At 52.5% G+C, this 20,876-nt stretch overlaps 2 protein-coding genes across 5 annotated transcripts in view; one reads left to right on the top strand and one right to left on the bottom strand.

Moving 5' to 3' along the window:
* The window catches only part of KSR2 (kinase suppressor of ras 2), a 301,542-nt gene that overhangs the window by 40,855 nt on the left and 239,811 nt on the right, over positions 1 to 20,876 (top strand). For all 4 annotated transcript variants that reach the window (XR_010592848.1, XM_008171511.3, XM_008171509.3 and 1 more), the window contains exon 3: positions 4,061 to 4,211. Coding sequence is in view for 3 of the 4 variants with exons in the window: in XM_008171511.3 (XP_008169733.2) it covers positions 4,061 to 4,211 (151 nt within the window). In the remaining variant the exon portion in view is untranslated. The remainder of the gene's footprint in view (positions 1 to 4,060; positions 4,212 to 20,876) is intronic.
* Positions 1 to 20,876, bottom strand: part of RFC5 (replication factor C subunit 5) — a 260,531-nt gene that overhangs the window by 68,870 nt on the left and 170,785 nt on the right. The gene's annotated exons all lie outside the window — the stretch shown is intronic.

Here is a 20,876-nt window from a genome sequence, read left to right as displayed (position 1 = left end):
CTGAGCTTCCCCCCGCCGAGGGCCCAGAGGGAGTGACAGACCTACCTGCTGCTCGGGGCCCGGAAGAGCCCATGATCTGCGACCCAGCAGACGAAACTCAGGAGGAGCAGGTACCCATGGAGGAGGAGATGGGAAGTGGCCCGGGGATAGCAGACCCCGAACCCATGTCAGTGTGTTGCGGTCAGGATCCCCACTGACTGCGCGGCAGACGGACTGCTGCGGATAGGGCCCCGGGCTGGAACACAGTGGAGTGGGTGGGCCTGTGTTCCCCCCTGCCACCCCGCACCGGGTGGCAGTCTCTCCTCCTCCTTGTCCAAGGGGCCTGGGCCTCTGACAGACTATGTGTTGGCTGCCCCGCCCTGACCTAGGGCCTGGGCTAACCCAAACTGACCCAGCCCCTGCTACAAGGCCTGGGCCACTGACTGACTATTGGTTTGCTGCCCCGCCCTGACCCAGGGCCGGAGCTGCTAATTGTGTGCTCAGCCCCTGCATAAGGGCCTGCGCTCTGAACTGCTAATTGTGTGCTCAGTCCCTGCACAAAGGTCGGGGCCCTAACTGTTATTCGCTTTGTAGCGGGGCGGCCTGGCTCCCAGGCGCCCCAGGAAGGGACGAGCCCCACCCCGGAACTACTACAGACACCCATTCGCTGCCTCCCTTCCTTCCGCCCTCTCTCTAGCCAGCCTCCTATGCAGATCTCCTGCCTGTCTGGGACGGCAGCTCTGGCCTGCTCGCGAGCAGTAGTGTTCTGCCCTTCCGGAGCCGCTGGCATTGAGGATCTCTGAGCGCTTCCAGCACAATCCGGGAGCAAGGGCAAGGGCTTATGCCCACACTGCAGAGGGGTAGCAGAGGCAGAGCGGGTCAGAGCGAGCTGTCTGACCCGTACCACGTCCAGGGCAGACTCAGAAATGGAACCCAGGAGTCCTAACTCCTAGTTCCCCGCTCTAACCGTTAGACCACACTTGGGACCGGATTCAGTGTGGACAGCTCCCGCTAGGCCACATTCAGCCTTGAAGGAAGCAGGCAAAAATCCCACTGGAGTTACCGCCACCCCTCTCCAGCTGGCAGGGAAGAGCACAGTAAGATGGGGGAGCTTCCAAAGACGGGCCGGCGCTGCAAGCCAGACAACCCGAGAGGAAAACGTTTGCTCGGAGTTCAACTCTTTGCCACCGCCCTCATGAGCGAGCCCTTCACCTTCTCTCTCCCGGGAGTGAGGACTCTCTTCGCTCTCCAGCCACGGTGGCTGTCGCTCTTTGGCCTCCCAGCTCTTGGGCAAGTCACTTGGCTGCTGTGTGCCTCACTTTCCTGGCTGGTGAAATGCGGCTGGGGTACTCAGCCTGCCTCCCAAGGCGGCTGGGCAGGGTCGCTAACGATGCCGCTCTGTGGGATGGCCGGGCTTTCTGGAGGCCAGGCTTCCTGTCTTGGGGAAGTTGTGTGTTTGAGCCATACATCAGGCGTGGTGGCAGCGGTGGGGAGAGGTCGGTGCTGAGGAGATAGTGGCAAGAAGGCGAAAAAGGGAAGCGAGCTAGTCTTCCACTCTTCCCCATGAAAGTGGAAAAGATGGATGCACGTCACCAGAGTTTCCACCAGGGGGCGGAATTGCTTCACTAATGGACTGTTCTGCACCAATCTACCTGAGTCCTGTTGTAATACTGAACTGCGGAAGGGAGGGATTTCTCACGGGCTGGCAAATGTGGAGTTGCATATTCCGTGGTGAGGCGGCTCTGCGATGCCGCAGCAGCTAGAGGCAGCGTTGTCTAGTGGTTAGGGCCCAGGAGCTGTAGTTAGGACCTTTCCTGACCATGCTACTGATTCGCTATGTGAACCAGGGCCAGTCGCTCAGGCTAAAATGGTCATGTGTCTTCTTCACCTGGGACACGTCGGGCCTGATGGTCAGAGGTGCTGAGCACCCGCAGCTCCCATTGACGTTGGCTGGAGCTGTGGGTGCTCCGCACCTCTGTAACTCAGCCCCACAGCATCTCCGGTTGGGTAGCTGCTCCGTGGGCTCGTCTGAAGATGTAGGTTTGCCCCTTGTGTGCTTCAGACTCCCGTCTTTGTGCTTCAGAGCCTTCAATCCGAGGGGTTATGGGAGGGCCAAGCCTTGTCCTGCCATGACGTCACCACCGGCAATCTCTCTCGGGGGCTTGAAATGCGATAAAACAAATGGGAAACCATTGGTAAATATCCTTCTAACTGCACTCTGAGGGCCAGGACCTGTCTGGCTGGAGAACCCCACCAAAGAAATACCAGGCTGGCCTGGCATTCATTCCCCAGGTAATGCCAGGGGCAGGGCTGGACGAAGGCAGTCCAGAGTCCTGGCACATGATGAGGTGGGGCCTCCCCATGGCTCCGTCCCCACCACTTGGAGTAGCCCCCTTCCCCTCTCAGAGGCATGGCTAATGGCATGGGATCTCCCTTCTCCTCCTAGGAGTGATAGCAGGGCCCCCATTCCATGGATGGGAGAGAAGTAATGACAAGAACAGGGATCCATCCTCTCCCTCACAGGCAGGGGGTTCCTTCAATACTTACCTCAGCAGCTGGAGTGTGTCCGCTTGCTGCTTTCCTTCTCCTACCCCACAGAGTCCTTAGTCAAGGTGGTGTGGGAGTGGTTCTCCGGAGCAGCGGGTCTGGGAGTTCACACTACATTGAGGTGCAGAGTGCCGTTCACCCCTCTCCAAGCTATTGTTTCAGGCTCTCGGCAGACTCAGGCGGATGGGAATATATCAGTTACACTCAAGTCACATTTTCAGGCTTTTCTGCTCAAATCTGAAGGCTGGAGACTTTTGTTTTAAAGTGAAAACTGCAATTCTGATGCAGTCACGACTGCAGGAGCTGGGACTGTAGGCTTGGGCTCGGCTAAGGAACACATGCCAGCTTCAAGGCCTCTGGAGTGGGGGTAAGAACTGAACTTCTCAAGGTCTAACTTGAGTTCAGTTTCTCTGCTAAATTTTGCCCCAGCACCAGCTGGATCAGCCCTGTGGAGCCCTGTGTTAGAATGGACTGGAATCCAGTGCAGGACGGTGCCTTTCCCACTGCGCGGTCCCGAAGCACTTGCCTTGTCAGGGGCGACTGCGTTTGTAGGGCCCATCCCGCAAGGTGCTAAACACCCTTGACTCCCATTGACCACGGTGCGAGCTGAGAGCTCTGTGCACCCTGCTGGATGGGACCCCTAATGGCCTATGGTAGCTCAGCCATTAGAGATGATGAGTCTTAGCACTTACTTTGACAGGTGCGTGCTCTCTCTCTCTTCACTAGGGTGGGTCAGTGTTTCAGAGGTGTGGGCACTGGGGCATAGACGGGTGAATGGACCAGGCCAGGGTCACGTGGCCCATCACTGGCTACATGGGGTACAGAACCCAGGTCTGCAATAGCGCAGGGCGCGTGACAAGTTACAATCTGCTTTAGAGGGAAGCTGCTTTGGTCACCGTGCTGGTATTCTCCCCACCTCTCCCCTCAATGGGCCACGGGGGTTTTAACTTCTGCCAGCACAGCAACCTGAGACAGAAGGTGGGATCTTGGTTAGTATCTTGTCTACATGAGATCAGAAAGCAGATGTTTGGCTCTGCATATTTCCAAGGCAATGAACCTTTCCTTAATGCTGAAGCTCCCTTTTTAGGAAATCTATCAATGCAGCTGTAGTTGCCTCAGGGATGAGAGTGGAGAGATTTCTTCCTATGTGCATGTAATGGTCTACAAGTAATTGGAGATGCTATAATAAAATTTCCAATCCCTATTCTGCACTGGTCCACAGGGTAATGACGTTTACTTGGAGTGTGTTTTTCATCCACTAGATATCTCTGGGCTTTATAGAATTCCAGGCGTGATTGGGTCCTGGTAAACATGAGACAAAGCTGGAACTCGAGCTATGTGGAAGCCTGTTTACATGTGCCAGTAGGTGGTAGCAGGTTTCTTTCTTAAGTGCCTCCTCTGTAGGAAGGTCTGTGATTCCATGTGTCATGGCACAAGGGACAGGCTTTCCTGTCTCTATTTTCTCAGACTGATTTGCAGTCAGCTCTTAGGATGCTTCTCCCTCCCTCACCCCTCTCCTGTCTCTCATCTCTAGGAAATCACCCCTGGCCAGCTGAGCCTGGAGGACCTTCTGGAAATGACTGATGACCAGGTCTGTGAGACGGTGGAGAAGTTTGGGGCCAACAGCGAGGAGTGTGCCCGGCTGAACGCCTCCCTCTCCTGCCTCAGGAGCGTCCATAAATCAGGTGAGGAAGGGCTGTGCAGAGCTCGCTGCTTCTGCTGGGTCCTGTGGCCTCACTCATCTGCTGAGGAGTCCTCTGACTCTCTCTTAGAGCCCTAAGTTTTCCTTCTCCTGGTCCTTTGCTCCCTCACCCTCATATTGACCCCACCTTGCTCCTGGCTGAGTACGAGTCCCATGGTCAGTCTAATCAACGTTAGTCCTGAGCTGGCTGGAGGTGATGGGCCTGCTGTCACTTCACACACCCCAACACCACCCAGCTGAGCGTCAAAGGAGCTGGTGGTTTCCATCCAGGTCCTATTGTCTCTGGCACCAGGGGCACCACTTGTCGTCTTGGTTGGCAGCCTTTGCAGTTGCCAGTGCAGTTATGGTGCGTGGACTAGAATATCTGTAGTATTAGAGCCTATATGGAGTTAGAGCCTACCTTCAGAGGGGTTCAAAACCCTATAGCTCTGCTATGTTTCTTCATTGAATTCTGTACGTTTTTAGCAGGTTTCGTATATAATCTTTGTGTTGTCCCTTTTAAATTCCATGCGACTCTTCCATAGTGGGTAATGGTCAGTGGAGTGCAATCTGCCCCTCTCCCCCTTAGAGGCAAGTCCCTGAAGGCCAAAGCGGGGACATGGAGCAGCGCTGGGGAAGCTCCTGTGGCCTACGTCCATGCCGTGAATAAGCAGAGACCTTCAGTCTCTAAAGCTGTCAAGCTGGCCCCTCTCCCTCACACATGGGGGAGAGGATGGTGAGGGAATGCTCTGCCGAACTCTCTGGATGGGGCGGTTCAGTGACTTGCACATGAGTGGAAATGCCAGGGGCACGTCTGACATTGGAGTACGTGGCCTTGCCTGACCCTCGCCTGTGCTGGGAACTGTTCTTGTCTCCTTACCAAGCTGATGTCTTCACGTTTTGCCTTTCCTTCTGGATGTTTTCTGCTCCCTTTTGGGATGTGAGGATCCAGATTGAGAGAGAGACACACGTGCTGTCTGGGAGCAAAGCACTTGATAATCAAAAGTTATGGTCTGAGGCCATCTGTCTCTCACAGCTTTGACAGCTCAGAAGGGGCCGGTCCTGGCTTCAGCTCACCAGAGACCAGGTTGGTAGCGTAGTATGGATCTGGAGTCAGATCTGGATCCAAACTACCTCAAAGCTCAGGGGTGACTTGTCCCCGGGGTGCTAGACCATCTGTAGTCTGGATGTTTGTGAAATGCCCAGGACGTACTTCTGATTTGGCCAACACCATGTTGAAATGTGTATCTCTGCCGGGGATGCCGTTTTCCAGCCATGTCATGGTCCTGTGTGAGCTCAGGCAAGTCGCTTAGGCCCAGATCCTGCCAACGCTTGACTTGACACACTGAGTTTTCCCAGGGAGGTTGTGAAGGGTGCTCTTGGGCTCAAAGCTAATCATGTGCATACATCGGGGCTGTAGGCTCCCTCTGTTCTCCTGCTGGGAGAACGCGCCTGGCCATCTCCCCAGGCTCTGAAGTTTGCATTGTCAATGTTGGCAAAGCAATTTGGCATCTTTGGTGATGTGATAGAAGGGCCAAGTATCTGTACAGGGCAGTTAGCCACACTGAGGCTATTAAGTACAAGCGTGCTGCTCCAACAGGGCTAGGGGAAAATCTCCCCCCAGCTTGCTCTCGGCCTGGTGGGGTTCCCTGCGAGTAACTATCGGTCTGTAAGGAAACATTCTGTATTTACAAAAAGAAGAACAGGAGGACTTGTGGCACCTTAGAGACTAACAAATTCGGATACAGACTAACACGGCTGCTACTCTGAAACCATTCTGTATTTAGCTACATCAGTCTTGGGTAAATGTGTGCTCCAAGCCTCCTTCCTCTGTCCAGCAGAGGGCCCCAGAGGTCCTTGAGAACCCGATTGCTGCTGGTAGAGTGCCAAGTCCCTTTCTATGAGGATGTGATACCGGTGCCATCTTCATCCACAGCAGGCTAACGAATGAATAAACGTGGAGCCAGGCTGCCTGAGAAACCCCCTAAAATGCAAAGGCCAAATCCAGCCTTTGCCTTGCATTCAGTGGCCGTCTCTGGACTTACATGCACCAGCGCTGAATTTAGCCTGAGATCTTTACCTAAAACGAGTCTTGTAGTTCTAATCAGAAGCTTCATGCTGGACCTGATCCTCCAGGCCCTCCTATGAGTTCTTGGCTGTTTGCCTGTGTCAGGCCTGAGACTGGGCCTCCCTGTTCTTCAGCTGGCAATGAGTTTGGGCCCAAGGCTGAAGGCCTCTGTCCATTATTGAACTGCAGCTGCTATTCTTGTTTGTGGTCAGTCCTCCTTCCCCTTCAATTCCACTTGGCTCAACAATATCTGGTGGTAGAGAGTTCCACAGGGTAACTGAGTAAAACAGTATTTCCTTTAACATGTTTTAAAGGTGTCTTCTTAATTTCAGTGAGCGTTGCCACAGATTGCAGCCCTGCGCAACCTTCTCTGCCCCATTCGTTCTCTTAATTCCTAGATCGCCTTTAAACTCAACAGCCCCAGCCTTTTTAATTTGTTCTTGTATGGAATCTCCTTAGTGCCTCAGTTTCCCTGCCCTCCTGTGAACAGTCTCTATAGCTGCTACTAGTAGCATGTACTTCCTGCTCAGATTAGCCCAAGAGGTTAATTCTGCAGAGACACCCTCTGGCCTGGAGCAGTGCTCCAATGACTCATGGTGTCTGAAGGGGGCGGCTGGCCAGTTACGTCAGGGAAGGAGGCCAGTCCGGCCGGGCCGTGTCAGGTAGGACAGTACTGTGGCTCCCTGTCTCACTCGGGTTTGGTCAGCTTCTTTCTCTCTGATTTCCAGTATTTCATTTGCACCCACCGCGTGTCCCGTGGCGCAGTCCAGCAGTGGAAGTGCCAGAAGTCAGTGGGCTCTGCTCCGTACGACATGTCAATTACTGCCCAGGGCCACCCTGCAGCAGCGGGCCAGTGACAGAGTTGTGACTAGAACCGCAGTCTCCTGACTCCCAGTCCCGGGCCCTACCCAGGCAGAGCCATGATTCTGCTTTGCCAAGAGAGCTGGCATATGGACGCCGCTAGCAATTGTTCTGCCAGTTCTTCACCCTTGCTGACGCCCAGGAAAAGGCTGCACTGGGCTGGTGCTACACATGCTCAGGTGAGCCCTGCCCTGGGGTCTCTGCCATATAAGGCAATGGAAGCGGAAGGCGAATTGGCGCAGGCTGCATCGGCGGTAGTGACACCAGGCAATACGTAGCACCCCTTTTGAAGTGGCGACAGGAGCCCCCACCCTAGCAATCTGGCAGTTGGAGGTTTTGCTGCCTTCCTTAAATCTGTGATTCCTGGGCCAGGAGGCGTTCCCGATCGTGTAAATGGTGGAGGACAGCTGTGACCGGGCATGTGCACTGGGAGCAGGAGGAATGCGATGGAAACGCTTGTCTCAAAGGAGAAACGTCTCTCCCTCTTGCGGCACTACTAACAAGGTCCCAGAATGTAGCTGATTGGGTAGTGCTCACCCAGCTCCCTTCCTCGGCCAGGTTGCTGTCCCCATCGGGAGGGCTTTCCGCCCCCATGTGCCAGGCATCCTCTCAGCCGGCTTGTCTCCTGCTGACAAGCTGAGGGGTTTACTCGTATACATGGTTCCTGCAAAGCGTTCCCCCTCCTGGCCTGGGACGGTCTTTGCTCCATTTCCCTCTCCCATGGAAGGAACCGGAGTTCTGACCCACAAACGCTGCTGATCTCAGGGACTCGCTGCTGACTCAGAGGCCCTGGGCTGCTGCACTGACCCAGGAGTCCCTTCCGGCGCCTGGCCTGGAGCGTGAACCAGTGGCTGTCTCTGGGCCGCCTTTTAAGGTTAGTCCTATGGGAGTCTGGGGGCAGGCAAGGAAAAGTCAATACAACCTGCTCCTGCGTTCTCCAGAGGAGGATGGCCTGTAACCCTCCAGTCCCTGCCAAAGTTGGCCCCTGGCCGTCGTCCTGCTGGGACGTGCAGACTCAGAGTCCCCGGCCCCAGGGATGGGATGAGCTGGTGTCATTTTGGTTGCACATTCTCCCCCATGCTTTCATCCGGGGGGCTGGGGAGACAGCCATGTCGGGAGGAAAGGCGTGATCTGCCTCACTGTATCTATTGCTTCCTTCCTAGCATCCTTCTCTGGCGTCTCTCGGACGGCTGGCGGGTGCACTACGCAGGCTCTCTGGGTGGCAGCAGAGGCGCCCTGGGATAACGAAGCTTCCTTGGGCGGATGAGCGGAAGTTGCAGCTCCCTTAGGGTGTGTCTACTCTGCAGTTACACCCGCGGCTGGCTCAGGCCGGCTGCCTTGGGCTCGCGGGGCTCAGGGGCTGTTTAATTGTGGTGTACACGGTCAGGCTCTGGGACCCTCCCACCTTGCAGCCTGAGCCCGACCATCTACAGTGCAGCTAACCAGCCTGAGTCAGCCGGCACGGGCCAGCCGCAGTGTAGACGCACCCACAGGGCCCTGTGCTGCTGTATGTGGCTCCTCTGGAGCTCCCCTGTAGAACGTTCTTGGGGTTCGCCCCCGACCTGTGGGCGGGAGGAGGGAACCCCACCAGGGTGGTGAAACCATTGCATCCCTCTTAACGGTGTTGGATATCCTTGTGCTTGGCTAAGGGCTCTTCTTCCCTGCTCCCTCGACCGCAGCCTGCGGCCAAGTCTGAATTTGTGTGTGCGCCAGCAGCTGGGGGTGTTGCAAGTCTGGGCTTGTGACTTCCCTGTAGAAGGGGAAAATGCGGGGGGGGGGTTGTTCACACCAACTCTGAATTCCCACCAGAGGCTTTTCTAAGCAGCCAATGTGCACTGTGAGATAGCTGTGCCCGTGCAGACCCCATGCGGGGAAGTGCTGCGCCAGCACCAAGTGGGGTTTACACCAGAGTTGCTTAACTGGTTAATTACTGAATGAAACTGCGCTGCTGCGATCCCCCATTTACCTGGTAAAGCTGCATTGCTGGAACCTTGCTTTGCACCAGTGCGATGTAATGCCACTGGCGTGTACTGGTGAACCCCCAACACCCATGCACTCAAGGGGAGCCCCCCTCCCAGATTTGCCCGGGTACAAGTGAGATCAGCCGTCCGGCCAAAGTAGTGAAAGCAGCTGGGAAAGGTGAACTCAGACCTGACATTTCCCTCCAAGCACAAGTCTCTTTACCATGGTTAACTCCCTAAATCCAAGCCTCTCTCGTGTCTCTGCCCCTTCCCTTTGGCATTTCGGCTAAGTCTTCCCGCTATTTGTCCAAGCGTATTGATTCTTCCCCTTGGAGCCCACTGCCGGACTTGAAATGTAAAAGGCTCCTAGCATTGTCTTTGCTTAAATACCTTCTGCTTTTAAAGCCTTCTGCAAACAAATACCATTCACCCTCAGTGAGAGCGCCGAGCCCAGAAACTAGCAAGGACGCTGTCCATATGTTCCAGTCCTTGTGCTCCCTGGATGTTGGCTTTCTGCGGCTCCTGATCAGTTTCGCCCATGGGGAGCAGACATAAGGAGCATCAAGTATTCTGCTGCCGTGGCATTTGTATGTTGAAAATACTCAGTATCCTTTGCTTCCTAGGATCCAATGGCGGTACCCTCTGAACATCCCAGCACGTGACTGCGAGAAGGCAGAAGCGCTGCTGTGTTACTTGTGCTCTGGTTCTTTAGGGACACATGTTGGCAGGGAGGAGGGGAAATGCTGGAGGGTCAGGAGATAGTGGACAAGGAGAGGCGCTTTCTAGCGGTCTGAACATGGCAGTGAGAACCAAGAACTGCTGAATTCTGTTCTTGGCTCTGACAATGAAATTCTTTCTGCTGGGCAATTTACTTAATCTCTGGGCCTCACTCTTCCTATCTGCAAAACCGGAGATGATGATCCTGGCTGCCCTTCCAGGCGATGGTGAATTAGCTAACCAGTGACTAGCACTTTAGAAAAACCTAGTGCCCTAAGTGCTAACTAGTATTACTGTAGCTGCGTTTCGGGGGGACAATATCAAATCCCAGCTGTGTTTTTCTCAGGCACCACCGAGAGGGCAGTAATTAGGCACATTGACATTCTCCCCAGTATTGTATTGGTGCTATAAATGTCATTCTTTACAATAAACTAGAGGCAAAGGAGCATGGCCCCTTTCTGAAAGCCGGCACTTGCTGGGTGGGAGGAAGCCAGTCTTAGGAGCGGTGTCAGTCCTGCCGGTGAGTAACAGCGTTGGAAACTCTGAGCCGTTTTCTACATGTTCAGGGCACCCAGATGGCTCCCAAAGTCGGGTGGAATCCAGCAAATTGTTTTGGCTAAAAAGATGGAGCTTCTCCCCGCCCCCGAAATGTCAAAGAGTTTGTTTTGGACGTTTCCAAAGTGAGCTGTTTTGAACGGACATTTTCAAAACCTTTCATTTGACCTGAACAAAATATATTTTTTGTTTGGGTGCAAGAAACTGAAACAATTCAGTTTTGGTTCGAAACCAACTGATTTTTCCCACCCCCGGATGTTTTCAGTTTAGCCACTGAAACGAAAAATCAATTATTCAGTCCATCTAGTGCCTTGTTTTAACGGTAAATCCCGCGGCGCAATGGTCCCCATTTCATCCCTGCTGTATTGAAGTCAGTGGAATTACACCAGGCATTAATCTGGCCCAGAGTCTTTTTACATATTTTTATCTTACTCGGACGTCCAACAGCCTCTAGTGCTGCATTTCAGCTGAGCCGTGGGAAACAGCTAGGTCCCCACCGCTACCATGCACATGTTCACCTTATGGCTCCAGGGTGTTGTGCCGGGCCAGCCAGGGTCACTGGTCCTCGTTCTGGGGGCAGAATAGCTGTGAGGAGAGGAAAGCAGATGCAGTCAATGGCTGAAAAGCAAACCGCCCTCCTGTAGCTGTTACAATGGTTTCTAGGGCCAGGCCTGCTGGCTGAGCAGTGCTGGGTGTTGGCACGCAGGTTCTTGATTCTTGGGTGAGAAGGGGCTGGGGGAACATTAAGGCTGCAGTGTGCCCTGCCCTGAGAGGGAAGGTAGAGCTGGCATCCCCGAGGAGCAAAGCCAGCTTACAGATCATTAATTGGGTATGCAGGGAGTCCCGGCCAGGTGGGAGTCACCTGCTGCCAATCAAGCTTGCTGCCCACTCTTGTTTTTTCTTTCTTTGCTTCAGGCAACTGTCTGTCTCCCACTGACCGCTCCAGGAGAGAGCACTGCAAAGCTGCTGCTTCTGGGCTTCTCCAACCCCATGTCCCAGGAGAGCACGCAGACCCCTGGTAACAGGAGAGGGAAGAGACACACATAATGGGGGGCATCTTTGTTCTTCTGTGCAGCCCTCTCCAGGCATTGCCTGATTTGCTTTTAACTGGTGCAGCTGTTGTGGTTCCCACCACTGACGGTGGGAGGCTGCTCTTCAGTGGAATGGATCTTGGCCTTAGGAGGTTTGCCTGCTATCTGATGACCCTTTCCCACTGCTCTGTTTAACTTTCTCCCTCAACAGTCTGCTCATGCCTGTGGGTTATTCTCACTCTAGAGGGCGGCAGTGTCTGATTCCTATATTTGCACTGAGCTGCTCCGCTCCTCTGTGTCTCTTCACAGTCACTTGTGTAATGCCCCAGCTGGTGTTTCAAAAGCCAGGTTGTGAAAGCCAGGACTGGGAACAGTGCTGGGACAGAGAGAGGGCCAGTAAGTGGAAATTGGTGCAAATATAGGCAGATCTCATGATTTTATGGCGAGATTTATGACATTGTATGGTAATCTTAAAGTGCCAGCTCCTGGAGTCATGTGAACACAGGAGAAGCTCAGCTTTTATTGACAAATGAACAAATGGATATAAACTGGACATTAGGAAGTTTAGACTTGAAATTAGATGAAGGTTTCTAACCATCAGAGGAGTGAAGTTCTGGAACAGCCTTCCAAGGGGAGCAGTGGGGACAAAAGACATATCTGGCTTCAAGACTAAGCTTGATAAGTTTATGGAGGGGATGGTATGATGGGATAGCCTAATTTTGGCAATTAATTGATCTTTGACTATTAGCAGGTAAATATGCCCAATGGCCTGTGATGGGATGTTAGATGGGATCTGAGTTACTACAGAGAATTCTTTCCTTGGTGCTGGCTGGTGAGTCTTGCCCACATGCTCAGGGTTTAGCTGATCGCCATATTTGGGGTCGGGAAGGAATTTTCCTCCAGGGCAGATTGGCTGAGACCCTGGGGGTTTTTCGCCTTCCTCTGCAGCGTGGGGCACGGGTCACTTGCTGGAGGATTCTCTGCACCTTGAGGTCTTTAAACCACGATTTGAGGACTTCAATAACTCAGACATAGGTTAGGGGTTTGTTACAGGGGTGGGTGGGTGAGATTCTGTGGCCTGCACTGTGCAGGAGGTCAGACTAGATGATCATAATGGTCCCTTCTGACCTTAAAGTCTATGAGTCTGAGTCTAAATGTAAGTTTCTAGCCCTCGCGGTTTCAGAGAGGCACTTGACAGCATGGCCAGCGTGCACCCCAGGGCTTCATAAACCAGATGGGAAAGAAAGAGCCCAGAGGTATTTCATAAAAGCCACGAGTCTGAAGCCAATCTCGTGATTTTGGGTGGGGCTGACTCCTGATGGAACATTTGGGAGGTGCAGCACTGAATCAAGATTATCTGGGGAGGGTCAGGAGGCTAGGACAGAGGCAGGAGGAGACAGGAAACTGGGTAACGAATGACTTGGTTGGAGGGCCAAGAAGAAGCTGGCTTTAGCACAGTGTTTTGGCTAGAGTCAGGGGGAAGTAGGAAGCAGGGAGCCCAGATGGGAGAATACTAGCGCTGTCAAGAGAATCAGGTAGTGTGGCCTAGTGGATCGAGCACAGGACTGGAACTCAGGTGACTTGGGTTCTATTCCTGGCTCTGCCACTGACCTGCTAGGTGACCTTGGACAGCTCCCCCTCTCTTCCTTGTCTGGTCTGTTTGGGAGAGGGACAGTCATTAACTTTGTACAATTCTTTACATGTACAGCACCGAGCGCAGCATGGCTGGGATATTGGTCGGGGCTTCTGGGGGCTACCGTAATACAAATAAACAGTGTGGATGAGGGTTTCAGCTGTTGAAGTAGTCAAAGGGCAGATATTTTATCTTACAGGAGACATTTTTCTGGTCTCACCTTTGTTACCCTCCTCATATAGCCGCCGAGTCAAACCTCCCTCCGTTTCTCTAAACCTTCTCCCAGACCACCTTGCTTTTCATACACAGCTGGGCCTGACCCTGCGAGGTGCCAAGACCTCTCCTCTTCTGGTTCGAGGGTGTCCAACCACCACCTCTCAGGCCTGGCTCCCCCCGGCAGGTGCAAGCTCTCTGATTTAGCCTAGATATTGTGGTAGAGCCTAGAGTCCTCCACCAAAGGGGAGCCCCGTTGTGCTAGGTGCTGTACATGTGTGTGTATATGCACACGCGTGTGCGTGCACACAGAGGGTCCCTGCCATGATAAGCTTAGTCTAAGGCAGACGAACGTGATGCACTGCCCATAGTCGCACGGTGGCTTTTCTGGTGCCGAGATCGGTGTGGGAAGGGCTGGTGCAGGACTGGGAGGAGTGGAGAGGGGGGGTGTTGGGTTGGGATGGGAAGGTGCCTGATGCCTGGGAACTGACAGGACATACCCAGTGTGTCCCAATAGGAGACAGAGACAAAGGGGGGCCATGGAGGAGCATGGGGCCGGAGGGTTTAGGGTGCAGGGGAGTTTTGCAGGGTCTTGAGGGTGAGGAGTTGGGACAGCGTGTGGGGAGGGAGGGCAAGCTGGGGCAAACAATGAACCCCATTAGGGCTGGGGGGTTTTGAAGGAGTCCAAGGGAGGTAGGGTCTTGAATCTTGCTGGATTTTGGTAGGATTTAGGTGCCAAGCTCCCTCCAGCTTAGCTGGAATCCCAGACCAGGAGGTCAGTTTAATCCCTTCAGGTCTTCTGATGTTCAGCTTAGTTACCTGGCCTGGCAGAGCCCAGGGTCAGGGCCAGAGAGTGACGGCATCGGCTCTTGGAGCATTCCACGTGATCACACAGGTGGGGGGAGGCTAATCCCCCTCCCACATTGTGGGCAACAGCCACTGTCAGGCAGAGGCCCTGAGTGTAAGGAGTGACTCCGCTAGCTGGTAGCATAAGGAGTGACTCCGCTAGCTGGTAGCATAAGGAGTGACTCCGCTAGCTGGTAGCAGTAATAAGCTGTTATCCCCTGGTGGAGCAGATGCTAGAGGGGCATGTGATACCCTTCGCCAGTGCTTGCACGGAGGCAATGCTCTCCGGCTTCCTCCTTGGTGGCGAGTTTACCCTTTCAAACCCAAACACTTGGGCTGAGCACTGATTCTCCCCTCCCCCGGCTGGGACCCCGCTTTCTCCCCCTCTGGTGCTTTGCATGTAATTAGGTGTGAACTAATGCAGATGTAAATAGCTTTGCTTAGTGACGTATCAGTGCTTGTCTCCCTGGCTGAGTCCTGGTTCGGGAGCTGCAGGGGTTTCGGAGATTCCTCATTCAAAAGTTCATGAGTTCAGAACCTCTCCCACCTGCAGCCGGCGGGCTTTGAAAGAGACCCTGCACCCCACTGTGGAGGTGACTGGCCTGGCCACATCCTCTGGAGAGTAGGGCTGGGCAGAACGAAGTAGGCCGAGCCCCAGCAGAAGCTAAACCATTGGATAAGCCTGGTGAAGACGTACGTAGTAACTTGCACTGATGTAGCACCTTACAAACTGATACATGGACTATAGGGATCCCTTCACCATCACTGAAGTGCAGCCAGCTCTCGGGTGGAACATGGCTGCTGTTGAACACCCCCCGGGAATGTTACAAACCAGCGTAGTCTAGGAAGTGCAGAATACCGTATGTGTGTGAAAGTCCAGGAGGTACGTTGGCATGCAGGATGGAACTGAGACTGGACACCGACGCTATGAAACGCTCCAGGGGATCACGAATTATTGGAAAGGCTCAAGACCACGTTATCTTTGTCCCTTCTGGCATCTGAAGCAGCACAGCGCCCTTTAGCACCATGCCAGGAAGTAGCTTCTGGGACTTGGAGGGAAGATCCCTTCACCGTCACTGAATTATCAGTACCACCTCCTGCAGCATCTGGGTTCCTCCGTCTCCAGGTTTCTCCCACTGCTGATGTGGCGCATCGGGCATTATGCCCTCTGTACAGAGAGCACTGTTCCCCCCCCCACCCCCTCCTGTTTGTTTGGTCACTGCTGCATGCGCCTCCTTCCTTAAAGGGGATGGGAGGATTAGGAGAGCGCACAGGACCAGCCAATGTGAGCCTGACCTTACCGGGGATAACCAGTACATACAGCAGCTTCTCATGGGAATGCTGAGCCGTACCTAACACTTGATTTTTTTTCAGGGTTGGCGTTGCTGATCGTTCTTTGCCCTCACATAGCAGCTCTTGGCAGAGGGTCTCAAAGTGCTTTACAAGCACTGATCCTCCTCATGCATCCTCAGAGGTTCATACTGTAACCCACCTCTTCTGTAGGAGACTGAATTTAGGCACGGATGCAGTGGGACTTGCTCGAGGTCACACAGCAAGTCAGTGACAGAGCCAGACCCAGAACCCAGAATAGACACCGCTTCTAAGCACTAGGCCACCGTCCCCGCCCACAGTGTAAACAGCACCCAGGTGGACCCACACCTAGCCCCCTCTTCAAACCACTGGCCAGCACTGTTATCTGGAACTGCGAACTCCCTGTGGTGAAACGTTACCGGTTTGAAAGGAAGGGAAGAACTAAGAACTCAAGCAAACTCTCCCCGTGCTTGTACCTTAAGGGGAGGAGGAGAAATTAAATGAATTCTGCATGAGCAGCGTTGATTTAATAAAGAAAAAGTGGATTGATGAAAGCATCCGACGGCACCCAGCCCTGGGAAAGCTGTCGCGTCATGCTACACGGACTGGTGGGCCCACAGAGAGAACTGCCTTCTGGGGCCTTTGTTTTAAAGGAGGAGGAATCCATTGCGGTAATCATGTTTCCTTTTGCAGTTTGTTTCCCCGTGCTCACCTTTCCCCCCATTTCTCTGTCATGAGTGAGGTGACATTCACCAGTGCTTAGCAAACTAACTACCCAGAGAAAAGGCTTGTGCTGAGTTTGGGGAATTGGGGATTTAACTGAACAGACTGTGTGCTGCGGGGTCCTTGCTGGAGTTAATGACCCTGCTTCTGTCAGGGGCACGAGTCTTGAAACCGGCTCCTCAGGGAGGGTTAGCATCAGCTGCTGTTCTCAGGTATGTTTATGCCCCAAAGTCCAGAGAATCCACAGAACCCACCAGTTGCATCCTAGGCATCTAAACTAGCTTGGCTTTGCTCTGACGCAGGGTTGGATGAGATATCAGACTTTAGACTTCAGGGTTTAAGCCAATCTCTTAACTAGTAGGGATTCGGATGGGACCTGTGTGGGGGCAGATTATCCCACAGCTGCCTACTGTGGGGTTCTTACAGCTTATTCTGAAGAAGCTGGGGCTGGCCAGTGTCCGAGACAAGATAGGGATGAGATGGACCTTGGGTCTGCTGTGTTGCTATGACAGCTACTCCCTAGCCCAGCTTTGGGGAAGTGGGGATAAGACGTGGCATTTCCCTGTTCTCTCCGGACAACTCGAGGATGATTGGAATAGCTCCGATTTTTCAATGGCCCTTGGTGCCTTGCAGTGGGGTGAGCAAGAAGGCTCTGCCCAGTCTTTAACAGCTGCCTGGTTTTGCACTGCTTGACTTAAAAATCCCCACTAGGGCCCATGTGTCCCAGCTCTGTCCCCTGGTTGACGTAACAGCCCTCCTTCTCCCTGTTGGAAGGGGCTTCTGCTCTTCCACCCACTCAATTACTACTTCGTCATAAAATCCTGTTCCCTAGTCAAAGGCTCTATTCCCAGAAATTACCTAGTAACTTGTTCTACTCATAAGAACATAAGAAAGGCCGTACTGGGTCAGACCAAAGGTCCATCCAGCCCAGTATCCTGTCTACCGACAATGGCCAATGCCAGGTGCCCCAGAGGGAGTGAACCTAACAGGCAATGATCAAGTGATCTCTCTCCTGCCATCCATCTCCACCCTCTGACAAACAGAGGCTAGGGACACCATTCCTTACCCGTCCTGGCTAATAGCCATTAATGGACTTAACCTCCATGAATTTATCCAGTTCTCTTTGCAACTCTTGGGAGCACGGTTAAGGGGGGTGTAAATCGGGTGGGAGGGGTTAGGGAGTAATGAAGATTTAGAAAAGCGCAAAGAATGGGTGGGATCCCTTAATTGTTTCCAAACAGCCTAACGATTGGGTTTCGAAAAGGTATAGACCGGGGTAGTCAATTATGTTTTTGTCAAGGTCCAAATTTCTTGGTCAAGATATAGTCAAGGTCCAGATGCCACATCAAATCATAATAAAAAAATAAGTGAATACATTTTTGGGGGAGGGGGATCCATTCAAAAGCATCTGGAGGTCTGGATTTAGCCCGCAGTTCGCCTGTTGACTCCCTGTAGGCTTTGTGTAAAGAGCATGATGGTGGTTTGGGGTGTTAGCTGTTCTAACACACCTACCAGCTTAGCAACTAACACTTTCTGAATGAAATGTCTTGGTTTACAAGCTTAATTTGTGTGCCTCCATTTCTGCCTTGGTACAATGGGGCTAGTGGCACTTGATCCATCCTTCTAGAGCACTCGGACACTTTAGATAAGTGCAAAATCTTGATAAGTCTTTGTCCTGTAGGTTTTTTTAATCTTTGCTTGAAAAGGGTTCTAAAAACACTGCCTAGATTTGCTGGTCTCAGTTCCAAGTCATCCCGCCTGCTAGCAGTAGGATCATGATCCAGTCTAACGGGACTGTCCAAAAGGTGCGGACCCTGATAGGGGAGAGGGAGCAGTTGAAATAGGGATGGTGCGAATGATGCAGGGACCCATGGGAACCTTCATCCACACCAGGAGCTGAAGCTGACCCACACCCTGTTTCAGATCTAGAACAGTCTAGAGCTGTGGTTTTTCAACCTTTTTTCATTTGCGGACCCCTAAAAAGTTTCAAATGGAGGTGCTGACCCCTTTGGAAATCTTAGACATAGTCTGCGCACCCCCAGGGATCCACGGACCACAGGTTAAAAACCACTGATCTGGATAATTCCCCTCTCTCTGTTGTTTTTAATTTTAATGTGGGCTCCTACCAGTATTGACTCAGATGGAATAGCGCCACCTACTGAATCACCAATAACAAGGAGGAGTCCTTGTGGCACCGTAGAGACTGACACATTTATTTGGGCATATCTTTCTTGGGTTATAACCAATGTACTTTGGATGTTCCTGGGCAGTCTCCCATCTCAGCACTGACCAGACCTGACTTGGCTTAGTAGGAGATGTGAGCAGATCACAGCCTGAGAGGCTGCATGACTGCAAGCCCCTCGTCGTAGAATCCCTCCTAGCCAGGGAACATGAAAGCACAGAGTAGCTTGAACATTTTCCCTGTAAGACTTCCTGTGGCCCGAGGGGCTCCGTAGCTCTGTGATGCTCTCCCCTTTGTAATCTGCACTTTGCTATGAGCAGCAGAGTCCTGGTCTCTGGAGGACGTACCTGCCAGCCGAGAGTTACTCTACGAGTGCTGGGAAGTGACTTTAGCCTTGAATCTTTGTGGTTATTTTTTTCTTTCCCGAGGCTCACACCTTGGTGGATGACAATGTTTCCCCTCCACTGATGTCAGGTACAAAGCCATATTATTCTGCAGGCCACAGCGCCGGGTTTCGCAGGGGCTCCCATGCCTCTTGATTGGCACATGCTGAATATGCAAAGGGTGGAAGGTTCACAGCGGCCAGTGCGGTTTTGCATTTCTAATAGTTTGGTCTCAGGCACCGCATTGTTTGGGGGGGGGGGGCGGGAGTGTCTGGATCTGATTTGCCTTTCCCTGCTGTTCGCTCAGCCCAGAGAGCAGAGCCGGCAGCAGACATTGGGGGACACAGTAGGAATTGGGAAACTCTAAACAAACACCCTCATCTTTGGCTGCTGATGAAAGGGGGCTGGAATCCACTGGCTGCTGAGCAAATGCTTGTACGGAGGGCAGAGCAAAGAGGCCAAAGATATTGCATATTGAAAATCAAAAAGGCTGGGAGAGCTAAGGCTATCTGTGTCTGCCCTGGCCTAAGTTTGGTTTACTCACAGCTGTAGCCAAATGGGGCTGTGGACAGGCAATGGGATTTGGGCAGTCTAGTGTTGAAGTGACGCAGACTTTGGTGGCTTGAAAGTTTGATTCCAACTGAAAAAGCTCCTGTGTTTATATCTCCCTTGGGGGGAGCAGAGGAGAATCCGGTGGTGGGTAAAAGTGGGGGGGAAAATGGAGCAGAGATTCTAATGAGGAAACACACGTGGCTATTTATATTGTGGTAGCAGCTGGTCTGCGGTATTATGGTAGCAGCTAACTGGAAACGTGGCCCCATGGCGCTAGGTGCTGCACATGTACATAGCAAGACTGACCCTGCTCTGAACAACATACAAGTCTAAACAGACACGCAACGGGGGGAGGGAAGTATTACCTCCACGTTACAGATGGAGGAGCTGTGGCCTAGGAAGATGAAGTGATGTGCCCAAAGTCTCACAGGGACCTTGTGGCAGAGCTGGGAATTGAAACGAATGTAGTTGCTTTAGCCACCAGACTTCCTCTTCGTGATTTACACACCTGCTAGGATGCACAGTAGGGCTGGCCTAATTTTAGCAGGGCAGGGGGAGGGTTGGCTCTTCAGTCCCTAGTACAGATCACAGGCTCTCACTTTTCAAAATATTTGTTTAAAGTTAAAATTACAGGAACAGAAGGCTGCCAAGCTGATAGTAGCTTTATGAACAAATGGCTGGAGCTGTTCACAATTGCTTAGACTCCATAAAACTCTCCCGGCCCCAGATCTAACATGGCTTTGCTCCCTGGTGTGGATGTGGTTGGATCGTGATAGAACTCTGCTGGGCTACGACTAGGCATCGGTGTGTTTTGATAGCCAGAGTAGGCCTATCTACGCTCCAAGTGCAATCAAGTCAGGGGGCCTGGTTGCTACACTTGGACATGTCCAAGCCTCTAGTCTGGCTATAGAATGTGGCTAAAGCGTCAATTCTAATTGGAACCCTACTGTACCTGGGTCCCCTGTGATGTAGGTGGGTGTTACGGTCTCTGGCAGTGAAATATGGTGAAAGCGGACAGAGGAGAAAGGAAGGCTAATAGAACAACTCCCTTTGCCCATCTCCACTGCATCTAAGGACTGCCCCATCCAATCTAGTGGTCAAGAACATTTGACCATCGCAGCAGAGTTATTTGGACACTGTATTTTCTGGGTGCTTCTTTCCAACTGGCAAGTATTCAGAAGATCGATTTGTTCACTCTTAGGTTAAAATAGGTTCTATATTTTTAAATATATTTTGGCGAGATGTGAAAATAAACCTCAGGTCTGTGTTATGCTGAATTTCCTGAACCCATTGGAATGAATTAAAATATACCCTATGGCAGGGGTAGGCAACCTATGGCACGCATGCCTAAGGCGGCACGCGAGCTGATTTTCAGTGGCACTCACACTGCCTGGGTCCTGGCCACCGGTCCGGGGGGCTCTGCATTTTAATTTAGTTTTAAATGAAGCTTCTTAAACATTTTAAAAACCTTATTTACTTTACATACAACAATAGTTTAATTATATATGATAGACTTATAGAAAGAGACCTTCTAAAATGTTAAAATGTATTACTGGCACGCGAAACCTTAAATCAGAGTGAATAAATGAAGACTCGGCACACCACTTCTGAAAGGTTGCCGACCCCTGCCCTA

Source organism: Chrysemys picta, chromosome 15 (assembly GCF_011386835.1).
Source record: "Chrysemys picta bellii isolate R12L10 chromosome 15, ASM1138683v2, whole genome shotgun sequence".
Lineage (NCBI taxonomy): Eukaryota > Metazoa > Chordata > Testudines > Emydidae > Chrysemys > Chrysemys picta.
The sequence above is the reverse complement of the archived record's forward strand: the minus strand, read 5'-3'. Positions and strand labels throughout refer to the sequence as shown.